This window comes from Phodopus roborovskii, unplaced genomic scaffold (genome assembly GCF_943737965.1).
Source record: "Phodopus roborovskii unplaced genomic scaffold, PHOROB, whole genome shotgun sequence".
NCBI lineage: Eukaryota > Metazoa > Chordata > Mammalia > Rodentia > Cricetidae > Phodopus > Phodopus roborovskii.
In genome coordinates this window covers 12,252,479-12,274,664 of record NW_026126567.1, presented here as the reverse complement: position 1 = coordinate 12,274,664, position 22,186 = coordinate 12,252,479, and the positions used below count along the sequence as shown (strand labels likewise).

Sequence of the window (22,186 nt, the reverse complement as noted above, 5' to 3'; positions counted from 1 at the left end):
TTTATAAAATCTAGCACCCATTTATGATTAAAAAGCAAACCTTGTACTAAATAGGATATGTTACTCTGAAATAAATACCTATTTAAAAGCAAAGCAACAAACAAAACAAAAACCCACAGCAATAAGTTGCAGTGAAATACTGAAAAATCTCACTCTGAAATCCTCCTGCTCAAAAACTGAATGGTTACTGCCCACAGGGATCTCAGCCAAGCTACTAAGCTAAGAAGAGTGTTTCAGCACAGGACAATCAACACCTCACAACCAGGAGGTCACGTGACTCTGCATGTGGGGAACAGAAAAGACCACGCTACATACATAGTACATAACTAACTTGAGAAAAGCCATTGCATACAAGGTTGTTAAACACACACACACACACACACACACACACACGCTATAGAAAGAAAAAAATTAATGCTTTTTAAATATGTGGAGTAGTAACCAGCCTCCCCCGAGCAAAATGTGAAAAGGTCAGAAGTGACAGGATGTGACCCAGGAAATGAGACAATATTAGGATGGATACAGAATGCTCCAAAGAGCCAGTCAGCACTTCAGTACCAGTGGAGAAAATCAGTGACGTGGGTGACTGTTCACTCACCCAGAAGAGCCAGGCTCCATTCAGAGCACTGGAGGCCAGGAGTAGGGGGGAGCGTCTCTTCCTCAGAGATGAGATTTACAGCTTCACTAATCTTTTTCTTATGCAACGTGGGCTCTTGCTCTGAGTCAATGTAGAAGAAAGAACAGGCAAAAGTGTTGATGGAATAAACCACACTAACTTTCATTTGTTCTCCGCCCAAGAAGGGAAGGAGAGTTTGCTTGCTTGATGCTTTTAAAGTCACAGCATGGAACATAAAATGTATCTAAATAGTGTCTGAGAGGAGAAAGGCACACGAGACATACAACAATGGAGACATACAACAATGGAGACATACAACAATGGGATTTGATGAACTGACGGGGCAGAGAAGAGCCATGCTGCAGAGCTTTTGGGTCACTGGTGCAAGAAGCAAATCAAAGTCCCTCCCTGTCTGCTTTTGTGCTACCAGCCTCACTAAGCCCTTTTCTGTGCGGCATCCACACTGCGTGCTATGCAGATGCTAGAACACTATGCAAATGTACAGCCTGCATGTTCTTAGCCAATGCCAGGTCCACTGAATTTCAGTTTCCACATATTCACTTCATCCACCTACTCTGGAGGGCTCCTCCCTCACATTTCATTCACTTCAACAAGAGACAAGGTGTTCTAGTAATTGTGGAAAGATGATATAGTCTCTCCAATCCTTTTCATCTTCAAGGAGGTAAAGGAAGCTCACGAACCTTCACACCTCAGCTTATGCATCGTCAGTGGCATCCATGCCCAGTGCAGCGAGATTTCACACAAACACCAGTGTGAAATTTGAGAATCTACATCATTAGGAGGCCCTCAAACTCCTGACACCTCAAACAGAAACATTGCATGTGCCTGTCTTGATTATTCCCCCTATTGCTAAACTTAAAAACAAAAAGCCACGCCCTGTGAAGCCAAGCTGAGTCTAATTCAGTCCTAATTCGGGTATCAGCAGCATGAATTGCTTTATGGAAGACAAATGACTGCTTTGTGGTCAAGAGCATGTGACAAACCCTAGCTTCTCACATCTCCATGCTTCTGGGTCCCTTTCTTCCATCAGTTTAACGCCCAATGCCTAGTGAGACAAAGCGAAATTATTTCAGATGTGTGAGATGTCACATCAGGTTCCTAAAGCGTAGCACATGTCCCCGCACGGACATTTGTACTGTGTACCCACCTCCTCTGGTCTTCTCGGGTAACCCCATTTATGAGCGCTGGCATCTTCTAATCCATGTCTTGTTTCATTTGTCAACCAAAAGGGTTAAAAGAGATTAAGTGTGCTTTATTTTTATATTCTCTTCCCTCACCTTTGCTCCCTGAAGAATAAACTTCATGAAGTCAGAGACGCAGTAGTGCAGGCCTGTAATGAGCGCCCCGAAAGCAGAGATGGGAGAGATGCCCAAGTTTAGTGTCAGCACAGTGAGACCTCGTGTCAAGGAAAGGGAAAACCAAAATCACCTCCCAAACAGACAGTAGCTATTGGTGCCTTGAACTGTCCCTAGCACACTGTATGTAACCAAACACAGACCTTACCTAGTGGACCTTGAGATTTCAAATAAGAATTGCTAGGTTACACATTTGAAAAAGATTTTTTCAAAAATGTCTTTGTTTAAAAAACGAAAAAAGTTAACTTAAAGTCCAAGCAAATGGTGCCGTTATGCAGATTATCTAAGAGTAAATGCTGCACACAGGATAGAACTAATTCAAGTCCACTGATAAATAGCCAGGCCTTCGCCAAGCCTCGGCTTGCTCAGTGTAAAAGAGGAAGACCGTATCAGCAACGCTATTGTGATAACTGTGGTGTGTGTGAGCCTGTAGCACACACCAGTGTTGATGAAAGGGAGGTGACAATGTTGTCACCATCAGCATCATCACATTATAGTCCAAACCCGTTTATCATTTCCAAATAATTCAGGGTAAGAATGGGAATCACTTTCTAAGTCCACATAACTCAAACAAACAAACCTCAGGAGGGGGTGTGGGGTGGGGAACACGATAAACTCTACTCCCCAGGCACTTCATTACAGTACAATAAGAATGTCCACAAGGAAAGTGGAATTCTAAAATTAGGCAGATTTAATTCAAAACCGTTTACTCAAATATTGGCTGTAAAACAGAAACGTCTATTGTCCTTGTTAGCCTCTAGGAAAGGAAGGACCAGTTTCTGTAAGAATGAGTATAGCTAGCTCCTACACTAGCTCTCCAGTGGAAGGCCATGCAGCCAAGAATACTTGGCCTTGACGGGCTGGGGGTGGGGTGAAGTGGGGGCTCAGAGTTGGGAGGAAGAAGAACCTAGGAAGAGTTTAGGTAGGGAGTGTGAATATAATCGAAATGCACTGGATGAAATTTGCAAAGAACTTATGAATAAGGTTTAAGCCATTCTACTATTTCTCAACACCCTGCTTGGAGAAAAAGCATGATGTGAACCAAGCAGTCCATGCACCTGGGCTGTAAGCACCTGTGTGTGATGGAGCAGTCACTCATGGCTGCTAATGCCTTCTTTCCTTTCTCACATTCCAGGGGATTCAATGTCTATGGGAACTGTGTGTGCGTGCGTGCATATGTGTGTGTGTGTGTGTGTGTGTGCACGCGCGCGCGCATGCGTGCCTGTGTGTTTGCGTGTGTGCGTGTGTGTAAAACTGCACCAAGTAATGTCTCGGTGTGTTTGTCATCTCATAACAAACTTGCATTTATTAATCCTGTTTACTTCAGTGATACAATAACCTAGGCCCTCTGAGATTAAGGAAACAAACTTTAAAATCAAAACCACATTCCAATGTCTGAAAAGATATTTTTTTTTTGTTCAATTCTTTCATAAAAACATTGGTCACTATTTAACATACAGAGGCAACAAAATGTACCCAGTTCACATGCATCAACAGGTCAGTGAGTCATAACACAAGAGCCACACAAACGCTGAGCAAACAGTCCTCCCAGCCCATGACAGCTAGCTGGAGCTCTGTTGCTGACAGAGGAAAGGCGGTCCAGTTCCAGCTGATGTCAGATTCTCTGTGGCAAAAACACTGAACAAGGGTCTCATGGAGCCATTGACTTAAGGGGGCCATCTTCAGAAATCACATTGTACAAAGAGCCATGTGAAATCGGAGCAAGGACCTAAGAAAACAAAACCTTTGGCTAAGGACAAAGAGACTTTAGCTGTGTGTGTCTGCTTTATTGATTAAATATGGTTCCATGTTTCACTGAAAATGTGGATGTCTTTCAGCGTGAAAGTTACACGTTTCATGTGTTGACAGCTCAGATGGCTGAAGATTTAACGACACTGGCTTAATTCTGTAAGGACTGGGATGTATAAGAGAAAGAAAAAGGAAATCAACAATCAAAAGTCCTTCCTAAACTCCAAAACAGGTTTCTGGAAATGGGATTTAATAAGAAGGAAAGTTAAGCACCGCAATACAACACTTAAAGACAAAAACAGGAAAGCCACCAAAACACAAAGGGCGGACACGCACTCACATTTTACACAGAAAAGGAAACACTCTAATCTATCAACCTGGACTCCTCTTCCTGGTGTCTGTGTGCTATGTGGAAGAAGATAAAATGACAAGTCTGTCTGCAATCTCAAATCCTGTAATTCTAATTTGAGCAAAGGAAAATGTTACTTGAGCACATGAAAACTGGATAATTTTTATACTGTCTATTTTATCTTAAGCTCTATGATAAATGGGCAACACTATATCATCCCAAAGTGCATTTTCTTATGGAAGAGAAGTCTGCTTTAAAAAGAGCTTGAAGTAAATATGTGTAAACAAAACTCCAAAATAAGATTTAAAAGGCATAGTCATGCTAATTTTGTGTTTTCCATCTAGTTAGCCACCATGGATAATTTTAATTCCCCAAAGAATAAATTCTACCTTCAGTTTCTCTCTTTCATATGTTCGATTATTCTGTGACATGTTAACTTTTTAGCACGTGTGGACCCCACAGGAGAAAACTTAGGATTCCCACGTGATTTAGATCAGACATATAAGCACAGACACGAGCAACTTTCAAACCAACCATGTGCTACAATCTCCACAAAACAAAAATTTCAAAAAAAGGGAGAAAGGCTCTCCTCATGTTATGTTTGACTAGACTATACGGCAAAAAGCAAAATACAAATCACATGTTATTTCTAAAAAAAAAAAAAATCACCCAAGAAAAATCACAAAGTGAGACCTAATGAGATTAGGATTCTGTGCATGGACTATTTAGATTCATTCCCTTCTGATGAGACAACAGCATGTCTGAGGGGAAATCCTCCCAAAGTAACAGAACTGATGCCACCCGACTCCACCTCATCCTCCATAAACCTCCTTCCATTTTCTATCCTCCCCACCCCCAAAAAAAACAACAACAAAATGGAGCACAATTTCCAAATATCTCAAATTCCGTAGTCCACCCTGATTTCTTAATCCCTATTCTCAAAAATGTGAGCACTGAAGTGGTCTTTCCCTCACAAACCAGAGCTCACGGTGCGATTATTACAAGGTGGGAAACTAAAGGTAAAAAGTCAACTAGAAATAAGTACACTTTGTTAGTATATGTGGTATATGTAAAAGGAAGGCCAGCAAATCCATCTTTCTGGTTAATCTCTGGCCCTTAAGACAGCGTGGTTCAAAATTAAAATGAACCAGATACACTTAAAGCACAAATCTCTATTCATTTGGAATAGATGTGAAAGCTCTAAAGATGAGTGAAATTATATGACTGTAAATGTTTACGGTGAAATAACACAGAAATGACGCCACCAGGCAGGGAGTTAAAGTTTCAACTGATATTAAACATCTGAAATAATTTGGAGAAACCCTAGCAATGAATTATAACCACCAAGAAAAAAAAACATAAATTGGTATTTCCATGCATGTACATGTTACATAACAAATACGCAAACCCCAAGTCAGTACAAGTTAAATAATATGTCGATACACAGATAAGAAGAAAAGATAACATGTTGACTGCCACTGAGGAAAAGCATCTCAACATAAATTGTTTTTAAAAAGATGTCTTAAGAAGACCAAGCCACAATAAGTTAGTGTTTCCACAATACATGCTGAACTATTTGATCCCGTATCTATATACAGTTACTGTCTTCACCACTAAACGCTGTGACAGTATTTTTTTTTTTAAATGACTGAGGTACATTAGTTTACAGCTTTTTATAGGTATTCTAAGATGATTAATTAATTTGTCGTTTCCAGTTTTTCATCTTCTTCACCTCCTCCAAAGAAAAACAAAGGGAACATTCCTAGAATGCAGCCAATAGTCACGCCAACAGCCTTGCCCTAAGGAGACAAAAGAGCATGTCTTAAATGTCCTTAACATAGATATCATTGCATAAACACTAGCAACAACAGTCAATTGCCACTACAATTGTATTCCTATTAATTATAGAAACCTAAGTATTAAAATAAGCTACCAAACACACACAACTTGCCATTTTAAAGTTCAGAAGATTAAGGGAAAAATTCAACATAAACTCGACATCAAAGAAACATTCAAGTAGAAAACACTGCTTTAATCGTTTGTGTATTTTAATGTCAGAAGACCAGAACACAGGATGGGGGAAACATAGCAATTATTCTCAGTATATTTGGATTTGATATCTTCGGATACAGTCCTTCAGTACTAAATCCCACAAATGCTTAGCTATATGAAGATACAACCATTATAGAAACAGTGTTGCTCTCTGCCTCAAGCAATCTACATTGTGAAAAGTTTAAAATTTTAACTTCCAAAACTGATTTAAATTTTGCATTCCTATGAGGACTATCAAATTTAAACACTTTTAAATTAGATTTTCTTTTTTTTAATGTTTCTTTTAAAGACAAGAGTTTTTCTGTGTAGCCCTGACTGTAAGTTTTCCTTAAAAAAAATACCTGTCTTATTATTTTTAATTATTTGTGTGCATATGTCTTTGTGAGGCCAGAAGAAAACACTGGACACCCTGGAACTGGAGTTAGGGACGGCTGTGAGTCCGAGTGCTGGGAACTGAACTGGATCCTCTATTAGGAGTACTTGCTCCTAACATCTGAGCCATCTCTCCAGCCCCTTAGTTAAGTTTTCTTTTTCATTCAATCATTCATTAAGATTCTGTTATGTACTAAACTCTCTGTGCTGCGTAATCCCGAGACAGGGGCCAACCACATGGAGTTACTGCTCCTCTGGAACTCCAGCTAGAAACACAGAGAGACAAAGCAAGTCCCATCTGACATTACAGATGCTGTGCTAGCTACATAATCTGCAGCACTGAAGGAAATCCTTTCTTTTGGATACCGTCCAGTAAGGAATCAGATCACGGAGTATCCGTAATAACTTTCAAAGTAGAATCTATGTTCTGACAATAGTGTATACAACACTTTTTCAATCTGTTACTATGGTGTTTTGTTGTTTATTATAGTGGCAGTAGTACACCTGTCTTTTACATTAATTGTTAAATCTGTCAATCTCATTATGTGAATATTTTTAAAGGTTCAGAAATATAGCAAGAAGAAATCTGTTCCGTCCAGATACTAATAAAGCCAGTCCTCAATTCCTTACTTTGATCTCACATTGTACTCATATATATTGCAACACAGACTATTCTGCTTGGCTCCTGATTGCCCTAGGATGTGACCAGTGCTAAGAAATCCCTCACTGCCCAGCCATTCTGTTAAAATGACTTTCACTATCACCCAGGGTGAGGAAGAGTCCCCTATTGCTCCCTTGAGAAATGCTGGAGCAGGGTGATCGTTGCCTCCATTAATATTTCAATACACTACTATTTGATCTTTCCTCCCCTATGAAACACTCAGGAATGACCACCGTGAGGGACTACAGTATAATGAGGATGAGTTCCAGAATAACCAATGAATAGCAGAATCTTTGGGTGCTCAAGCCCTTAATTAACCAGTCTGGGAACGTTTGAACAAAAAAAAAAATGAAGTATACTTATAAAAATAACAGATAACAAACTATTTTTCTGACAGTATTCAAGGCCTGGGTAGCTTTTCGAAGCACGTCTCAAAACTGCCACGCTAACCACCAGCCTTGTGCTCACGAGCCACGCAACTTACCAGATGTGTGCTAACACGCGTTTGCCACATGTCAACTTGCTTTGGTGTAAGATCAGGAATTGATAGACCTAACCTGGAAGCCAAGGCCTCAACATAACCTGCAAGGCTTCAAGAAAACAGAAGACGTTTAAGGGGGCATGCATATATCTCCATATAGTAAAAACCTACCACCTCAAAGAGAGAAGGGAGTTTTGTCCCTGTGCTCATCACTCTAGACAAACCAAAAAAATTGTACAACTTCTGCTTTTATTATATATAGACAATTCTAGTTTAAAATCACTTTCAAATTCACATTTAAACACAGTGACTCAGAGCATCTGTTCTTTATCATTATCTTTGAGAGGCCAATTAAAGTACATACTTTTTATATAAATAATCAAAATGCTGTACTTACTGCAAACTCAGAGCAAAGTATTTGAGCATATGATTTAACTTGATAAGTATAATCAGAAAGTGACAGTTTTTAAAAATTCATCAGACGCCTAACACTTTTAGCCTACCGGGGATTCTAAGTTACCATTGCTGTCGGAAAGAATCTTGTTCTAAGCACTCTCAGAAGAAAAGAGCCTGAGAGTTACGCATGCTGATAATCATAAGGTAGGTTCTGGCTTCAGCTGTGAAGCACTTTGAAAGTGTGCGTCTGAGGACAAATAAAATGTGGTACTTGTGAGAGATACTGAAAACAGAAGACAGGGAACAGTTCTCAGACATAAAAGCTCTTTATAAAAATCTTCACACCTCAATCTAAAGCTAAGTGGCTTTAAATTCTATCGTTGGCTCTACTAATAGATCAGAACGCTACATATGAGATGCAATATTGTCAATATTAAGCTTGAAGTTTGAAAATGGGAAATTGAATGTCAAAGAGGCCTCATCAAGATTAGATTTATGGCGAGAATTCTAGGAATATAAAATCCCAATCATGGCCCTAAAGAAAAAAACAAAACAATTTAAAATTAGTTTTTGCCCCAAACATAAGCATAGATTCTAATATTGAGGGTCAGATCCTTATAAAATGTCTCTGCCTACTATACGCTAAAATAGAGTCCTAATAGATCCAAACCCAAATCTCAAAATATACCAGTTGAGTAGCCAAGAAAGGAAGCCAGTGTCAATGACAGAACAAGAGAGATGTTTGTCCTAATATTTCATGCCAACTTCTCAGCTTCCCCAAGCCCAGGCAGCAGCCCAGGCCATCTGCCACCTGGAAGAAGGTGAGAAATTCAGCTTTTCCAAGCAGCCATCCTCCGTTTGTGTTAGCATTTTGCCACATTGAAGAAAAAAAAATGGCCAAGTAAATATAAGCTTTGGAGGCTGGGGTATGGCTCAAAGGCAGAACACAGACTCAGCAATGCATAAAACCCTATATTCAACCTCAACATTGGTGGGAGAAAGGGAGGGGAGGAGGGAGGGACAGAGGGGTGGAGGGGGAGGAAGGCAAAGGGAGGAAGGGGAGGGACAGAGAATATGGGACACTACTTCCTTTGTAGGTCAGAACCTTTAAATCTCTTAGGGAAGTGAAAACCCTCTGTTCCCATTGGAGATGTCCACAAAATGCATCTTCAGGAAATAGAAATTCCATTTTGCTTATATTTTTATCATTTTAGGCTATGACAGTGTATATAACATGGTGACATAGTTCTATCCATTTTCGGAACCACCGATTCAGTTTTATACACTCATGGCCAACAACTATATTTGATTTCCACCAAATATTTACTATTACTGATTTAGAAATATTAAACTTAAAGTTTTAATTTTAGACCCCAAAGGAAAACAACTGCCCTTTTAAAAGGCTTGTTAATTTGAGGAGAATGAAGACAAGAACATACAAGTATGTAACTGCAGAAATGAATCATGAATGAACCTACCCAAGTCCAGCTAAATCTGAGACAAGATTTCCCAAAGCAGCAGCTGGAAATTTGAAAAACACACAATTCTGAGTTATCAAACAAAGCCAGCAGCGGTCACAGCATTACATCAAGTGAGGGGCACCAAGCTCTGAGCTACCAGAGTCAACCTATTTCTCTGCTATAACAACCATGTTCGAGGCACAGCTCTAGGTGCCAAGAGTTTAAAAGAGCACAATCCTAAAACCAGAATACCCTGCCTCCATTAATAGAGTAGTTACCATATAGCGAAAATTTCTGTTCTTAGGCCAGTACAAAATTTCATAGTTGTGCCTGTAGTGTGATGTGTTTCCAGGAATTTGGACATTGGAAGTTCAAGAGCAAAGCCACATAGCAGCTCCAAGTTCAAGAAAGTAAAGGAAGGAAAATGCTTCATTTAAATGTTCAGTGGTAACATTGAATTACAAGAAAAACTTGCCTTCACATAGACAATTTAGTTGAGTGTTGTCACCCACTAACTAGCATAAGTTAGTTACAATTTCTCAGGGAGGAAACAAAAAACAAAAAACTTGCTATATACAGAAAACTGGGAACTAGAAGATTAGGATCAGAGATACCTAAACAAACATCTCAGAGAGCCAATTCAATTCAAACAAACTGTCCTCTAAACCTAACTTATTAACCTTTTAAAACAACATGCAGACAAGAGAATTTTAACATGTGCTATTATTACATACCTGCCATTGTTGAAATCCCTAAAATAATTCCAATAGACAATTCAATTTGGGTTCCCTGAAAAGTAATTGGGGAAAAAAAATTAAAGCTGACATGGCTATCAAAGATATCAATGTACTAATAAAAACAGACTGTGTGGTAAGTGAAAATCAACATGTTGCTGCAACACAATTACACACAAAATACCCGTAAATGTGCACAGCGTGCGGTGATTTCACTCAGTTCTTATTCATATACATTCATGAAGAAATAACCACTAACATTTCATCCACTAGAATTGAGCCTTCCTGAAAATAAATAGCAACACATGGACTAGCCAATTCTTCACTAAGAACCTGATCTCTACATCCTTAATTCTACTTTTCTTCACACAGAAATAAGCTTTAGAGCTCCTTGAACAGAAAGATGGAGGCATGGATGCTAAATTAGGAAACCTACTGCGCCTCTATCTACTCCACCAGGGTTCGAAAGACTAAAGGATTTTCTAGGAAAACTGGTTCGTAAGACCTTCCTCAAACCGTTAAGTAGTGCGCTATGGCTCGAGATGAAGTGGGAACAACATTTAGTCTGGCAGACCCACAGTAAGAGCAGGACCCCTGCACCCACTGGGTTTACTACTGGCCATCAAAGGGCTCCCACATTTATCTTCCCCCTGGGGAAAGAGAGGGGCTCATGTTTCCCACCCACCTTACAGAGGAGGAGCTGAAGTGACTGCCCTGGGCTGTCACACACACCAGGAGGCCCTACGTCTATTTTGCTAATTCAGTTCCAGTCCTTCATGAAGGTGAACTTAGTTTTCTGGAACTGAAAATTTTAATTTTTAAATTTTAACACAGAGGAAAAAAGACTGTCTCATGTATTATACAAAATTTTCCACTGCTTTGTCAGTACGGAACATAAAAGCTGGGAGACATTTTCCTCATTCTCTTGTCCTCTGGTTCAACTCTGTCCCTTGAAGACATAATTCTGGTTGAATATAGCCAAACAGACTCATGTACCACTCTTGCAGACACAGAAAGTTATACACTTCTAAAGGCACCTAAAATAACAGATTTCTAAGGAAAACAAAAGGCAAATAAAAAGAAAGCACAAACAGAGTTAAAAATAACAAGGTAGCTATCTGTCTTACATAAATGCCAAGATGGCAGAGCACCCTGAACAGCAGTGACTCACTGTCAGTGACCCAAGAAGAACCTCTTTAAAAATATGCGTCTGAAAGACCATTTGTGTAAGCTGGAGACAGCTCTGTGGTGGAGAGCCTGAGCATGGAGACAGCTCTGTGATGGAGAGCCTGAGCATGGAGACAGCTCTGTGGTGGAGAGCCTGAGCATGGAGACAGCTCTGTGGTGGAGCGTCTGAACATGGAGACAGCTCTGTGGTGGAGAGCCTGAGCATGGAGAAAGCCCCATGGTAGAGCATCTGAGAGCTTGAGCACTATTATCCCCCACAAAGTAACAGTAAGAAACAAGTATTGTGTGCTTTACATTTGGTGAAATGTGGGGTGCTTGCAGGTCCTTCAGAGAGTGTAAAAACTTCATATAAATCCAAAGATGTTTGGGGGACAATTCCCCACTTCTCTACTGTTATGTGTTTAAAAAAAAATTTAATAGGTGAGATAGGAATTACAAATAAATCTAACAAGTTATCAAAGTAACACTTTGTTTATCACCTTAATTACACTTATCTTACAATTAATCTATTCTAAAAAAAAAAAAAAAAAGTATCCTAAATTGCATTGTAAAACAAAGCAATTCCCCTAATGACCAAAATAGAAATTATAAAAAGCAATCCAGGAATATAAAAGTATAATAAGCTGTAAAGCCTGGGTGAGTATTACTAAGTCTACTTGACCCTATCATAACTGGCTATACAGAAACTCGCACTCATGACTACAAAGAGGGCAGCAGCCAGAAATGCACATCTAACAGAAGGGAGGGAAGTAAGCGTTCAGCATGACAGGGCAGAAGGCTCAACTTTGTCCTGAGAAACGTAAAACTGATCCACAATGTGAAAAGGCCATCTGTGCTTTAAAACAAACAGGAAAACAAAATTGCTAGGACAGTCATGACTACTCATTCCCCTCTCAGAGATTCTGCCATTGTATTACTTATCTCAAATAAAACGCCTCATTGGAAACTGTCACCGTCTCTGAAATAGCCTTCAACTACAGGGATAGTCACCATCGCTTTTATCTGGTGTCAGTGATTTAAAATACCTATTCTGTAAAAACTGTATCCAACGGGATGCATCCTTGAGGATGGGTTTCAGTGCAAACAAGTTAGCGGTAATTTGGAGTTAAGACTCTTGGGTCTGGAAAACCACTCTAGTCTGAAATACTAAGAATGAGGTATAGGCCTGAAGGATACAAAATAATAAAACGGAAGTGGCTGCAGTGTCTGATGTGCTCTGCTGGGTTTGGTCTAGTCCCAAAAGCTACACCTACACACAGACATCTCTTGAGCCTCTTATAAGACGCTGTCTGAATAGATCTAAGACGCTATTAGCTTCCCATACTCCTCCATCTTCAGACTATCCCTACATCCCCTTAATCCAAAGTGTGCCATCTCCACAACTGCCAATAGCACAGGGCAGTTTGCAAGAGCTGAGTGTTTAAGGTGTGCCTGCCTTATTGAGGAAGTTTATTACAATGGTGGCTTGAGCACTAAAATGTTGAGCAAAATAATGGGTAAGTGAAATATTTAGCACAGAGGTGCTCTCCATCCTCCTCACGGGCACACAGTCAGCTACGGCTTATAAACTCAACATAAAATAGCTTTTATTGCAAGCAGGTATGCTTTGCTTAATAACAGTAATTTAGCCAACTCAATGTTAGTAGCCTGAGAAGAGCGGTGTGGTTTTAAATACTTAAATACTCTTCAGACATGTGTACAAATGCACATCAATTTTATTCTTATGTGTATGCTAGGAAAGTATCATAATCCTTAAAAACAAAATGTGACTGTTCTAGAATGACATTTTAGGGGCACTAACTTAATGTGCATCAGCCTTGGGAAGTTGGAACTTTGTCACGGCATGCTACAAAAAACCCTGCAAAGGTGTTTATGACCCCAAGCTGTGCACAGGAAGAGTCACTGTGTGACCCATCAATACCAGCCCCTGAACCTTGCTTAGACCAGAACAGCTGCACCCTCTGTAGCAACCAAATCATCTCAAATGAACTGACTTTAAATACTCTAAACAATGCCCGCAGTCTATAAAATGATTATGTAAATTACTTTTTAAATCTCTATTTCATAACTAAATCTATTTATGCTCATTCATAGCACAGGTAAATTCTAAAATACCAAAAATAAACTCTTCCATCACCCCTACCTTCCCTACCCACCCTTTTTCTCTCCCCCACCTTCTAAGCAGTTTCTTCAATAATAGTTAATAGAAAATTCTTATACTTAGACTCTGTGAGACTCACAGTAAATTCTCAGCATTCTAATTCAGACAAGCTTTTTTTTTTTTTTCAAATGACTCTAAGAAAGAAATCTACCCTTTGGGCATCCAGAAAGCAGTAAGTAATTTATACTGTGTCTTCTTTCAAGGGTTTAAGTAGCCTTCCATCTCTTTACTGTTAATATCCAAGAAAGATGGCTGCAAGAAGCATCCTAAAGGTACGTTTAAAAGTTAGTAACTGCCTTGACTGAACTATGAGAAAATCATTATCTTTATATAAAATAAAAGTAAATCAACACTGGGAAAGCCTTAAAATACATGTGTTTTAATCATTACTTTGTTAGGAAAGTGTACCAAACATTAGTGTCCACTAAAAGAGATATCATTAATATAAGAAAGGCAAAGCAGGCATTCCTGAGCTTGCAGTTGTCATAGCAAAGGGGAATTCTTTAATACTACACATGTAACAAAGCAGAGGGTATTTTTAAGGGAATCTTGGGACATTTTGGGTTAAACGTTGAGACTAAAGCCTAGGCTATGTCCCAAAACACTTACTAAGATATTCTAGAGTGAGAAAATGGAACAAGGAACTAATCAAAACCCTCTATATGGGATGACAAGTACCAACACAACTAAAACATACCCGACATTTTATATACAGTTGCTTCTTTATAAAAATATTAAAACAGAAGTATATGAGCCATAAGTGTTTGTCTGCATGCTTTCTCAAAGGCTTTATGATTAATATACATAACACTCTAAAATTGAACTTGCCCACTGTTAATTAACTTGATAGGTATAATATATCAATTATTAGGAATATGTAGAACACACTAATTTCTTTATTAACTCAAAATAGAAGTGTTGAGAAGACTTACTGCAACAATCATAATTGCATTATCCAAAAAGCCAAACCCTATGAAAGGTATCGCATTGTGGAAGAATACTGAAAAACATCAAAACACAGAAAAATATATTTTAAAATTTTGATAACTTTAGAATGACCAAAGCAGGCTGTGTAATTAAAGCTTCTAAAGAGACTTGATAACAATCACAGATGCTGTTGTTGCTGTAAGTTTACTTACAGAAGCTATGCTGGGAGACAAAACACAAATATGTAACAAACAACCTTAGGCCTTTATGTTTTCTTACCAGCAACGCATACACATACAGTTCATGGGAGAGTAAATCTGTAAACATGTAATGACCCCACTTAACTGGACCCACATCAGTCTATTTCTCTTGTCCCTGAGGACTAGCACAACAGTGCCAACCAACCTCTGTATATGTAGTAATAATTTTAAAAATGCCTACACTCAAATTCTAGGCAAGCAATTTGACTGCTTTTACTTCATAATCAACTTTTTAAGTAATTTTAGGAAATGGTGATTGCCTTCATCTGACATCTACAGGAAGTCTTTAACATCTCAGAATCTACCAGAATTCCTAAATGCTACTGAAAACTGTAAAATTGGTATTTGTTCGATATCAAACTGTGGCTTAAAGGCCTCTTCCTACCAAAGACACTTCTCATCTCATCTATCTGATACATAACCTGAAACCTGGGGTATTAAAAGTCAAAGCAGGAAAAACGAGTTTTGGTTTTTATAATCTAATATGTATGTATGTATGTATGTATGTATGTATGTATGTATGTATGTATCTTCAGCATACTATACAATGCTGAGTACATAATTGAGGACCACTAATCTGAAAAAGAAGCTAATTCCATGCTTAGACAACTAGAAGCATATTGTGAAACAGGTTAAAAGCTGGGAACCAGAAAAGACTATTTATCCTATTTGATATTTACACCCTTAGGTATAGCCAACGTCAGCTCAACTGACAACTTCCTATAATGAACATCAAGAATCTGAGTTTTATACTATATTTAAAAACAGTCCTCCCTTAAGCCAGTTAGCTATATTTGTTAGTGACTTCAGATTCTTTTTTTCTTTTAATGCAGTTAAATATGCAATATAATTAAAATATAATCCAGAACTAATGAAAATGATATTCTATGGTATGAATTCTGCACCATTGGGAAAGCTAGTAGACAGTAAATCAAAAAAAAAATTAACACTTCTACCCATAACTACTATCAAAGAAATATTATCTTCAGAATGGTAATATGCACCATTGTGTACAGATTATTACACTTTCATTGTTACTGTGCATAATATACGATAGATAGATAGATATAACCAGTCATTTCTGGTCTCTGCTTGTCACAGTAACAATGTTCATGATTAAAGAGCAGAATATTCCATTGTGACTATTACTGTGAAAGCTATCAAGATGGTAAACGTCAAACACCACATTCATGAAATGGGATTAAACCCAAGAACCCAGCCTTACTTCTCTGGCTTTTCACCTAAATCCATTGGGCACCTACTGAACACTTGACTTTTTATAGTTAGCAGCTTCCAAAACACACACACAATCCTACCTTCCAACTACAACATATACTCAATGGGCAAAAAATGTCACCCAAAGAAGCCACACAGTGAAGGAAAACCTGTCCAGGCATATCTAGACACAGCCTTCTCCATGGTTTCTGAAATACAAATATGGCAAAATAACCAAGAAATCAGCTGAGGTGCCTTAGTATTTGAACAATATAATGACATCTCTAAAATTAGCCAGTTGTAAATACCTTAAAGCAAATGTTAATGGCATTAAGATTGCACTAATAGTTCGTCCTGGTTGAAGCCTGGTCAGTAGAGCTAAGGCATACAGGCACACTAATCAACTAATAAGCTATGAAGTAGATCTTTACATTTATATTTAAATAAGTCTGCCATATAAGTAAAATAAAAATGCTTTAATTCAAAGGGGGAAAATAAAGTTCCTCAAAGAAAACATATGCACTGGGCACCCTATTGGACACTCGAGATATAAAGGCTTACAACACTTGGTTTCCACATTTAGACATAGAAACCGAAACACATAAACAGTTCATGTCAACATCGCCTACAAAGAATGACAACAGTGAACTATCAGTAACGGGTTGAGAATCTGGGCTGGAACAATCAGGAATGATTACCTGACAAGAGAGAGCTTAAAGAATTCTTAAATCTTTTAGTGTTCGAGGAAAGTTACTAATTGCCAACATAATTATATTCTACCTATGAGAGGGAAAAGGACTACTTCCTTCCTACTGGTCTGAAGTGGCCTTCCAGTGAAGAATAGTCTCCTACTAATTCACTTTTTCTTCCATTCCATTTGGCAAACACTATTCTATAGCTAAGCAGTTGTTAGCAAATCACATTTAATATTCAATTACCTGCTTAATTACAAGCTACTCAAATTCACCGCCACACATGTAAATGACTCTCTTCTACTGTCTTTTAATAAGACCCTAAACTTTCACATCACTCCCATACTTATTCTAGCATAAGAAGAAGGAAAAAACAGGGAGGCTCCATAATGAGCTTTCTTCCTCCTCAAATGAACTTCTCTTGCTTTCTTATAGCCACAAACGCTACACAGAAACACACTCTGCATCAGAGAACAGTTAGCCTGAATCTAAAATTAAGTTCTACAGTTACCTAATTTAAATTTTGGCAAGGAAGTAAATATAACACATATTTTCCTGCAAATTAAGACAACTTCTAACAAATTTACTTTTATTACTAGACAAGAACATTTCAAAAATAATAGCTATCCCATATTGTGATATATCTTCAACTATGTTTAGAAAGTACTCCTATATGAAAAATTAAGATAATCCATTCTATCAGAAAGGTTTGATTGGTTGACTTTCGCCCTATTATAAGAAATAGCTCGTTCAGGTTCAAAAGAGAGATTACATATCAATGTAACAATTATAGTGCCATTACCATATCTCAGCTGTCCTGGAGTGGGTGGTAGAGCTTCCAACTTTTCTAAAGGGGAAGAAAAAGAATGGAACAAGAGTTAGTTACTACTATATAGCAACAGATTTACAAACTGGAAAGATATGTTTAGTTAGTTGATCAAAATTATCCATTTTAAAGAATATTGGTTTGGAGTAAATGACAAGATTAGGGTTAGCTAAGCAGCTTCAGCCATATGCTGGGGGTCACACACATGGGTGTTCTCTTTTATTTAGGTCATGGCATCACTGTGCAGGGAACCTATATGCATCTATTATAGTAGAATCACATTCCAGAAATATAATTTGTCTTCAAATGGAAACTCTGGATGACTTAACAAATACACACAAACCAATACTGACAGCAGAAAAAAAAAAAAAGACACTCAAATATACTTATATTAGTTTGTTTATTTATTTAGAGACAGGAACATATGCAATCCAAGTTTGCCTCAAATCCCCGATCTTCCTGCCTCCACATTCCAAATGCTGCAATGAGAGCAACGTCATTACAACAATGGTTTTACTGGCTTGTATAACGTCCACTGAACAACACAGTGGAGTTTTAATTTTCAAAACTATACTCCTAGAGTAAGTTGTGTATACGCTGAAACAACCAAAAATGTATAATGTTATTATTTAAAATAACAAATAAAAATATATTACATATAATATATGGCAGACACGTGATCTTTAATCAAAAAAGAAAAAAGAAAAAAACCAAGAGGCAATATGTAATATATGACAAAGTTTTCCAAGAATTAACAAATGTCTCATACATTTAGAATAACTTATGTAAATCAAGATAAAATAAATTAAATAAATTTAGAATTACTACAAAATGCAAATAAGCTAGTCCCTCAATCAGAGCATCTCACCATCTGTGAAAGCAGAAAATGTCAATACTTCCACCTTCTCTTTCCTCATCCAGCCAAATGGAGTGAGGTGTGTCTCCCAGAGGGCTCCCAGTGCAGCAGTGTGCAGAGATGGGGTACGGGGGCCCTGACTTATCAACAGACCCAGCCTTTATGGAGTTGTGGAACGGTGGCATTGCTGGGAGGTGGTGGGAAGTACAGTGTGGGTCCTAACTGGAAGACATGCTTGGAAAGGTGCCCCGTCTTAGTGCCCAGCCCCTTCCAGCCTCTGCTTGCCGGCCACCACAGGGTGAGCAGCTTTGTTCATATGCTTCTGCCATGACAGTGGTCTGCCTCATCATCACCCAAAAACAATGCAGCCAGCCAAGCACAGACGGAACCATCTGAAACTGTGAACCAAGAATCTTTCCCTTAAGTTTCTTTTCGTATATTTGGTCAAAGCAGCAAATAGCTGAATAACATGGTGGAGAAATATTTTCCAGCACATTTTGAGAACTAAATACTAAAAACAAAGCTCAACAAATAAAACCAAAACAGAAAGTTACAGGGCTAGAGATCTAGTTCAGAGATAAGAGTACTTGTGTATCAGGAACAAAATGTAGGTTCAGGACTTGGGAGGTTCAATCTTTGAAACCAAAGGGAGAAGGAAAATTGAAAATTATAGACCAACTTCCTTCATGAACACATTAATTTATAGTAATACAAATACTAAAGTACCTTAATATTTTTTAAAAAATCACTTCTGGCATGCAGTGGTGGCACAAACCTCTAATCCCAGCACTCGGGAGGCAGAGGCAAGTGGATGTCTGTGAGTTTGAGGCCAGGCTGGTCTGCAGCGTGAGTACTGGGAGAGAAAGGCAGGGTTACACAGAGAAACCCAATCTCGGGGGGTTGGGGGGAGGGGGGAGGAGGAAGAAGGGAAAGAGAGAGGGAGGGAAAGGGGGGAGGGAGGGGAGGAGAAAAGGGGGGAAGATTAATTTCTGAAACCGTCAAAGGGGCTGGAATGACAGCTCCGTGGGTAAGAGCGCTGGCTGCTTTCCACACGGGGTCAATTCTCAGCATCCACTCATGGCTCACCTCACTGTAATTCCAGTACCCTGGGTTCTGACAACTTCTAACTTCTACAAGAAATGCATAGACATAGCCCATGGACATACATGTAGGCAAAACACCATACATGTAAAATAATATATCTAAAATAAAAGTTGATTTTTGAAAATGTAAGATAGGAGGACTCCAGTTTTCTAAGCGAGCAAACCAGCCAGAAAAGCAGGGCAGTTTGTACAAGACTGTAACTACCTGAGGAATGGCTCATTTTCATTCCTTGATGGCTGAGATATATACAGTGTACCCCATTAGAATCTTCACTGTGATGCTGAGTTCCTAATTATCTAAGAAATGTAAAACTAAAGGGAGCTGACACACAAACCACACATGAATCAGAAAAGAACATTTCCCCCTCCTATTCCAGAAATAAAACTTTGTTTAACCCAGATGCTTTTGAACTTGTTATATAAATATGTAAGTGTTACACTGTGTTCATGTAAAGAAAATGGCAAGTTAGATTAGAAGAGGAGACAAAGGGAAATGAGAAACAGGAAAATGAAGGTGTTTTTTTGTTTTTTGTTTGTTTTGTTTTTCTTTTTTAAGGAATTAATTCGAGGTTTTATGTCAATAGATTTTTTTTAAGCTTGAGAAGAAATGAAGGCCACATAGAAAGCTGGAGCCTGAGCCTCCGTTGCTGGAGCACAGGTTTGCCAGCCCCTCCGCCCCATCTGCTTTGCTGCTCAGCCATTCAGAGGTCTCTGCCACTGGGTCAGATCACTGGCAGGCACAGCACAGTGCCAATCACCCTGGGACAGCAGAGAAACCACCCCAGCTGCACCCACTTGTTGCTTGGCACTAAGGTTCCAGAACACCTTGGTTATGTTCTGAAGAGTTGACTTTGAATTCTTGGCCAATTGTTTAGTTGCTTTTTCTTCCATATCTAAAGTAGCATCCAGTGGAAGAGGAAATTACTAACTGTAGGTTAGGTTCTAATAAACTGAACTCCAGTTAATTAGGGTTTTCATTTTGCTACACTGGAAAATATCCAAGATGCTTTTTTCATTGGTAGAAGCTTGTCCAGCAGCCTAAAGGCATCTAGTGAAACTGCCTTTATTCCCTCACAGCAATCAGTGAATGTAGGGAGGTGCAAGACCAGAAAGGGTTAACAATAATGTCTCAAATAAATAAGAAACAAATAAAATCAGGCATGGTAGCACAAACCTTTAATCCCAGCACTCAGGAGGCAGAGGCAGGTGATCTCTGAGTTTAAGACCATCCAGGGCTATGTAGGGCAACCTTGTCTAGGTAAGTAGGTAGGTAGGTAGGTAGGTAGGTAGGTAGGTAGATAGATGATAGATAGATAGATGATTGATAGATAGATGATAGATGATTGATATATAGATGACAGATAGATAGATAGATAGATAGATAGATAGATAATGATAGATGATTGATGGATGGATGGATAGATAGATAGATGATAGATAGATAGATAGATAGATAGATAGATAGATAGATAGATAGATAGATGATAGATGGATGGATGGATGGAATCTAAAGACACATACCAGAACAAGGACAGTAACCCTCGACCTGAGCCTGCACTGTTTTAGACCCCTATGACCTAACCACTGTAAAGCAAACATTTCCACTTTAGCACTCACATTTGCTTCAATCCTAGGATACTCCCACTAGATTTTACCCATAACTCACAGCTGAAATGTGACATTCATTGAAATGTTTTACCACTGACACTGGAATGTACCCTTTATAAAAACTCGGATTACAGTGGAAGCGTATGTAAAACTGCACTGTACAGGGAGGGACAGAGCTGCCCGTAAGGAAGGCAGGCATGCCACTGCCGCTTTGGGTCGGGGCCTCCGGATCCACCCAGCATCTGCCCCAGGAGGAGAGCCAGCAGCACAAATCAGTCTGCGAAGGAACTCAGGACGGAGAACAAAGAAGAAACTGATGTTTTAAACAGACTAAGATTCAAGGCAAAACGAATATCTATTTAGTTTTTAATAGAAAAAAAAATCAGATGTGTATGATGAAATTCACAGTAATGCATTAAAGAGTACAAAATGCAAACCACACTGCAGGCAAAATAATTTAGCTAGTTATATTAGATGACAAAAGCCATGCACCAAAAAAGGGGATTTATAACACAAACATGGCTGCTAGGTAAACACACTTGCAAGAAACAACAACAAAAGAACACTCTAGAAACAGCACTCAATTGAGTTAGTAGAGTTTAGTTAATAGGTCCTTTTGAATAAAAATTTCACAATCATACTTTAAATAGATGCTTTGGGTTAAACTCATGAAAGTATTTGAATGTGGTCTTCTAATTTTAATTTAACAATTAGAAGTGTTTATTGTAAGATATGCATTATATTGGCAAAGGTACTCCTGCTCAGAGCTTAGCAGAACTGTGCATTCCCTCAACCTTCTGGAGAACCCGATGGGTAACGCAAGGATGGACTACACCCAGCCCACCGGTACCCAGGAGCTCCTGGGCCAGAGACAGCACAGCTCATACAGGAGCTGACCTCGTGCTGACAAGAAGGCTACAGCGCTCAACAAGACCCTAATGCACTGATCTTTTAAGTCCTACCTTAAGTGTAATCAGCACACTAAAGATACATCACTTCGTTCTCCTCCTGTCTCTCATTCCAGAGTACCTGTCTTTTAAGATAACCAAACACACTGCTGGTGCACAGTTGCTTTTATATATGCAGCTATGTACATGCAACAAT

General features: G+C 38.8%; 1 protein-coding gene across 1 annotated transcript in view; it reads right to left on the bottom strand.

Annotated features, from left to right (window-relative positions):
- Positions 1–3,392: 3,392 nt before the first annotated feature.
- Tmem65 (transmembrane protein 65) overlaps positions 3,393–22,186 on the bottom strand; it is a 36,322-nt gene continuing 17,528 nt past the window's right edge. The window contains exons 2-7 of the mRNA XM_051202644.1: positions 17,492–17,536; positions 14,528–14,595; positions 10,247–10,301; positions 9,531–9,573; positions 7,660–7,765; positions 3,393–5,889 (exon numbers count right to left, since the gene is read on the bottom strand). Coding sequence (XP_051058601.1) covers positions 5,788–5,889; positions 7,660–7,765; positions 9,531–9,573; positions 10,247–10,301; positions 14,528–14,595; positions 17,492–17,536 — 419 coding nt within the window. The 3' untranslated portion in view covers positions 3,393–5,787. The remainder of the gene's footprint in view (positions 5,890–7,659; positions 7,766–9,530; positions 9,574–10,246; positions 10,302–14,527; positions 14,596–17,491; positions 17,537–22,186) is intronic.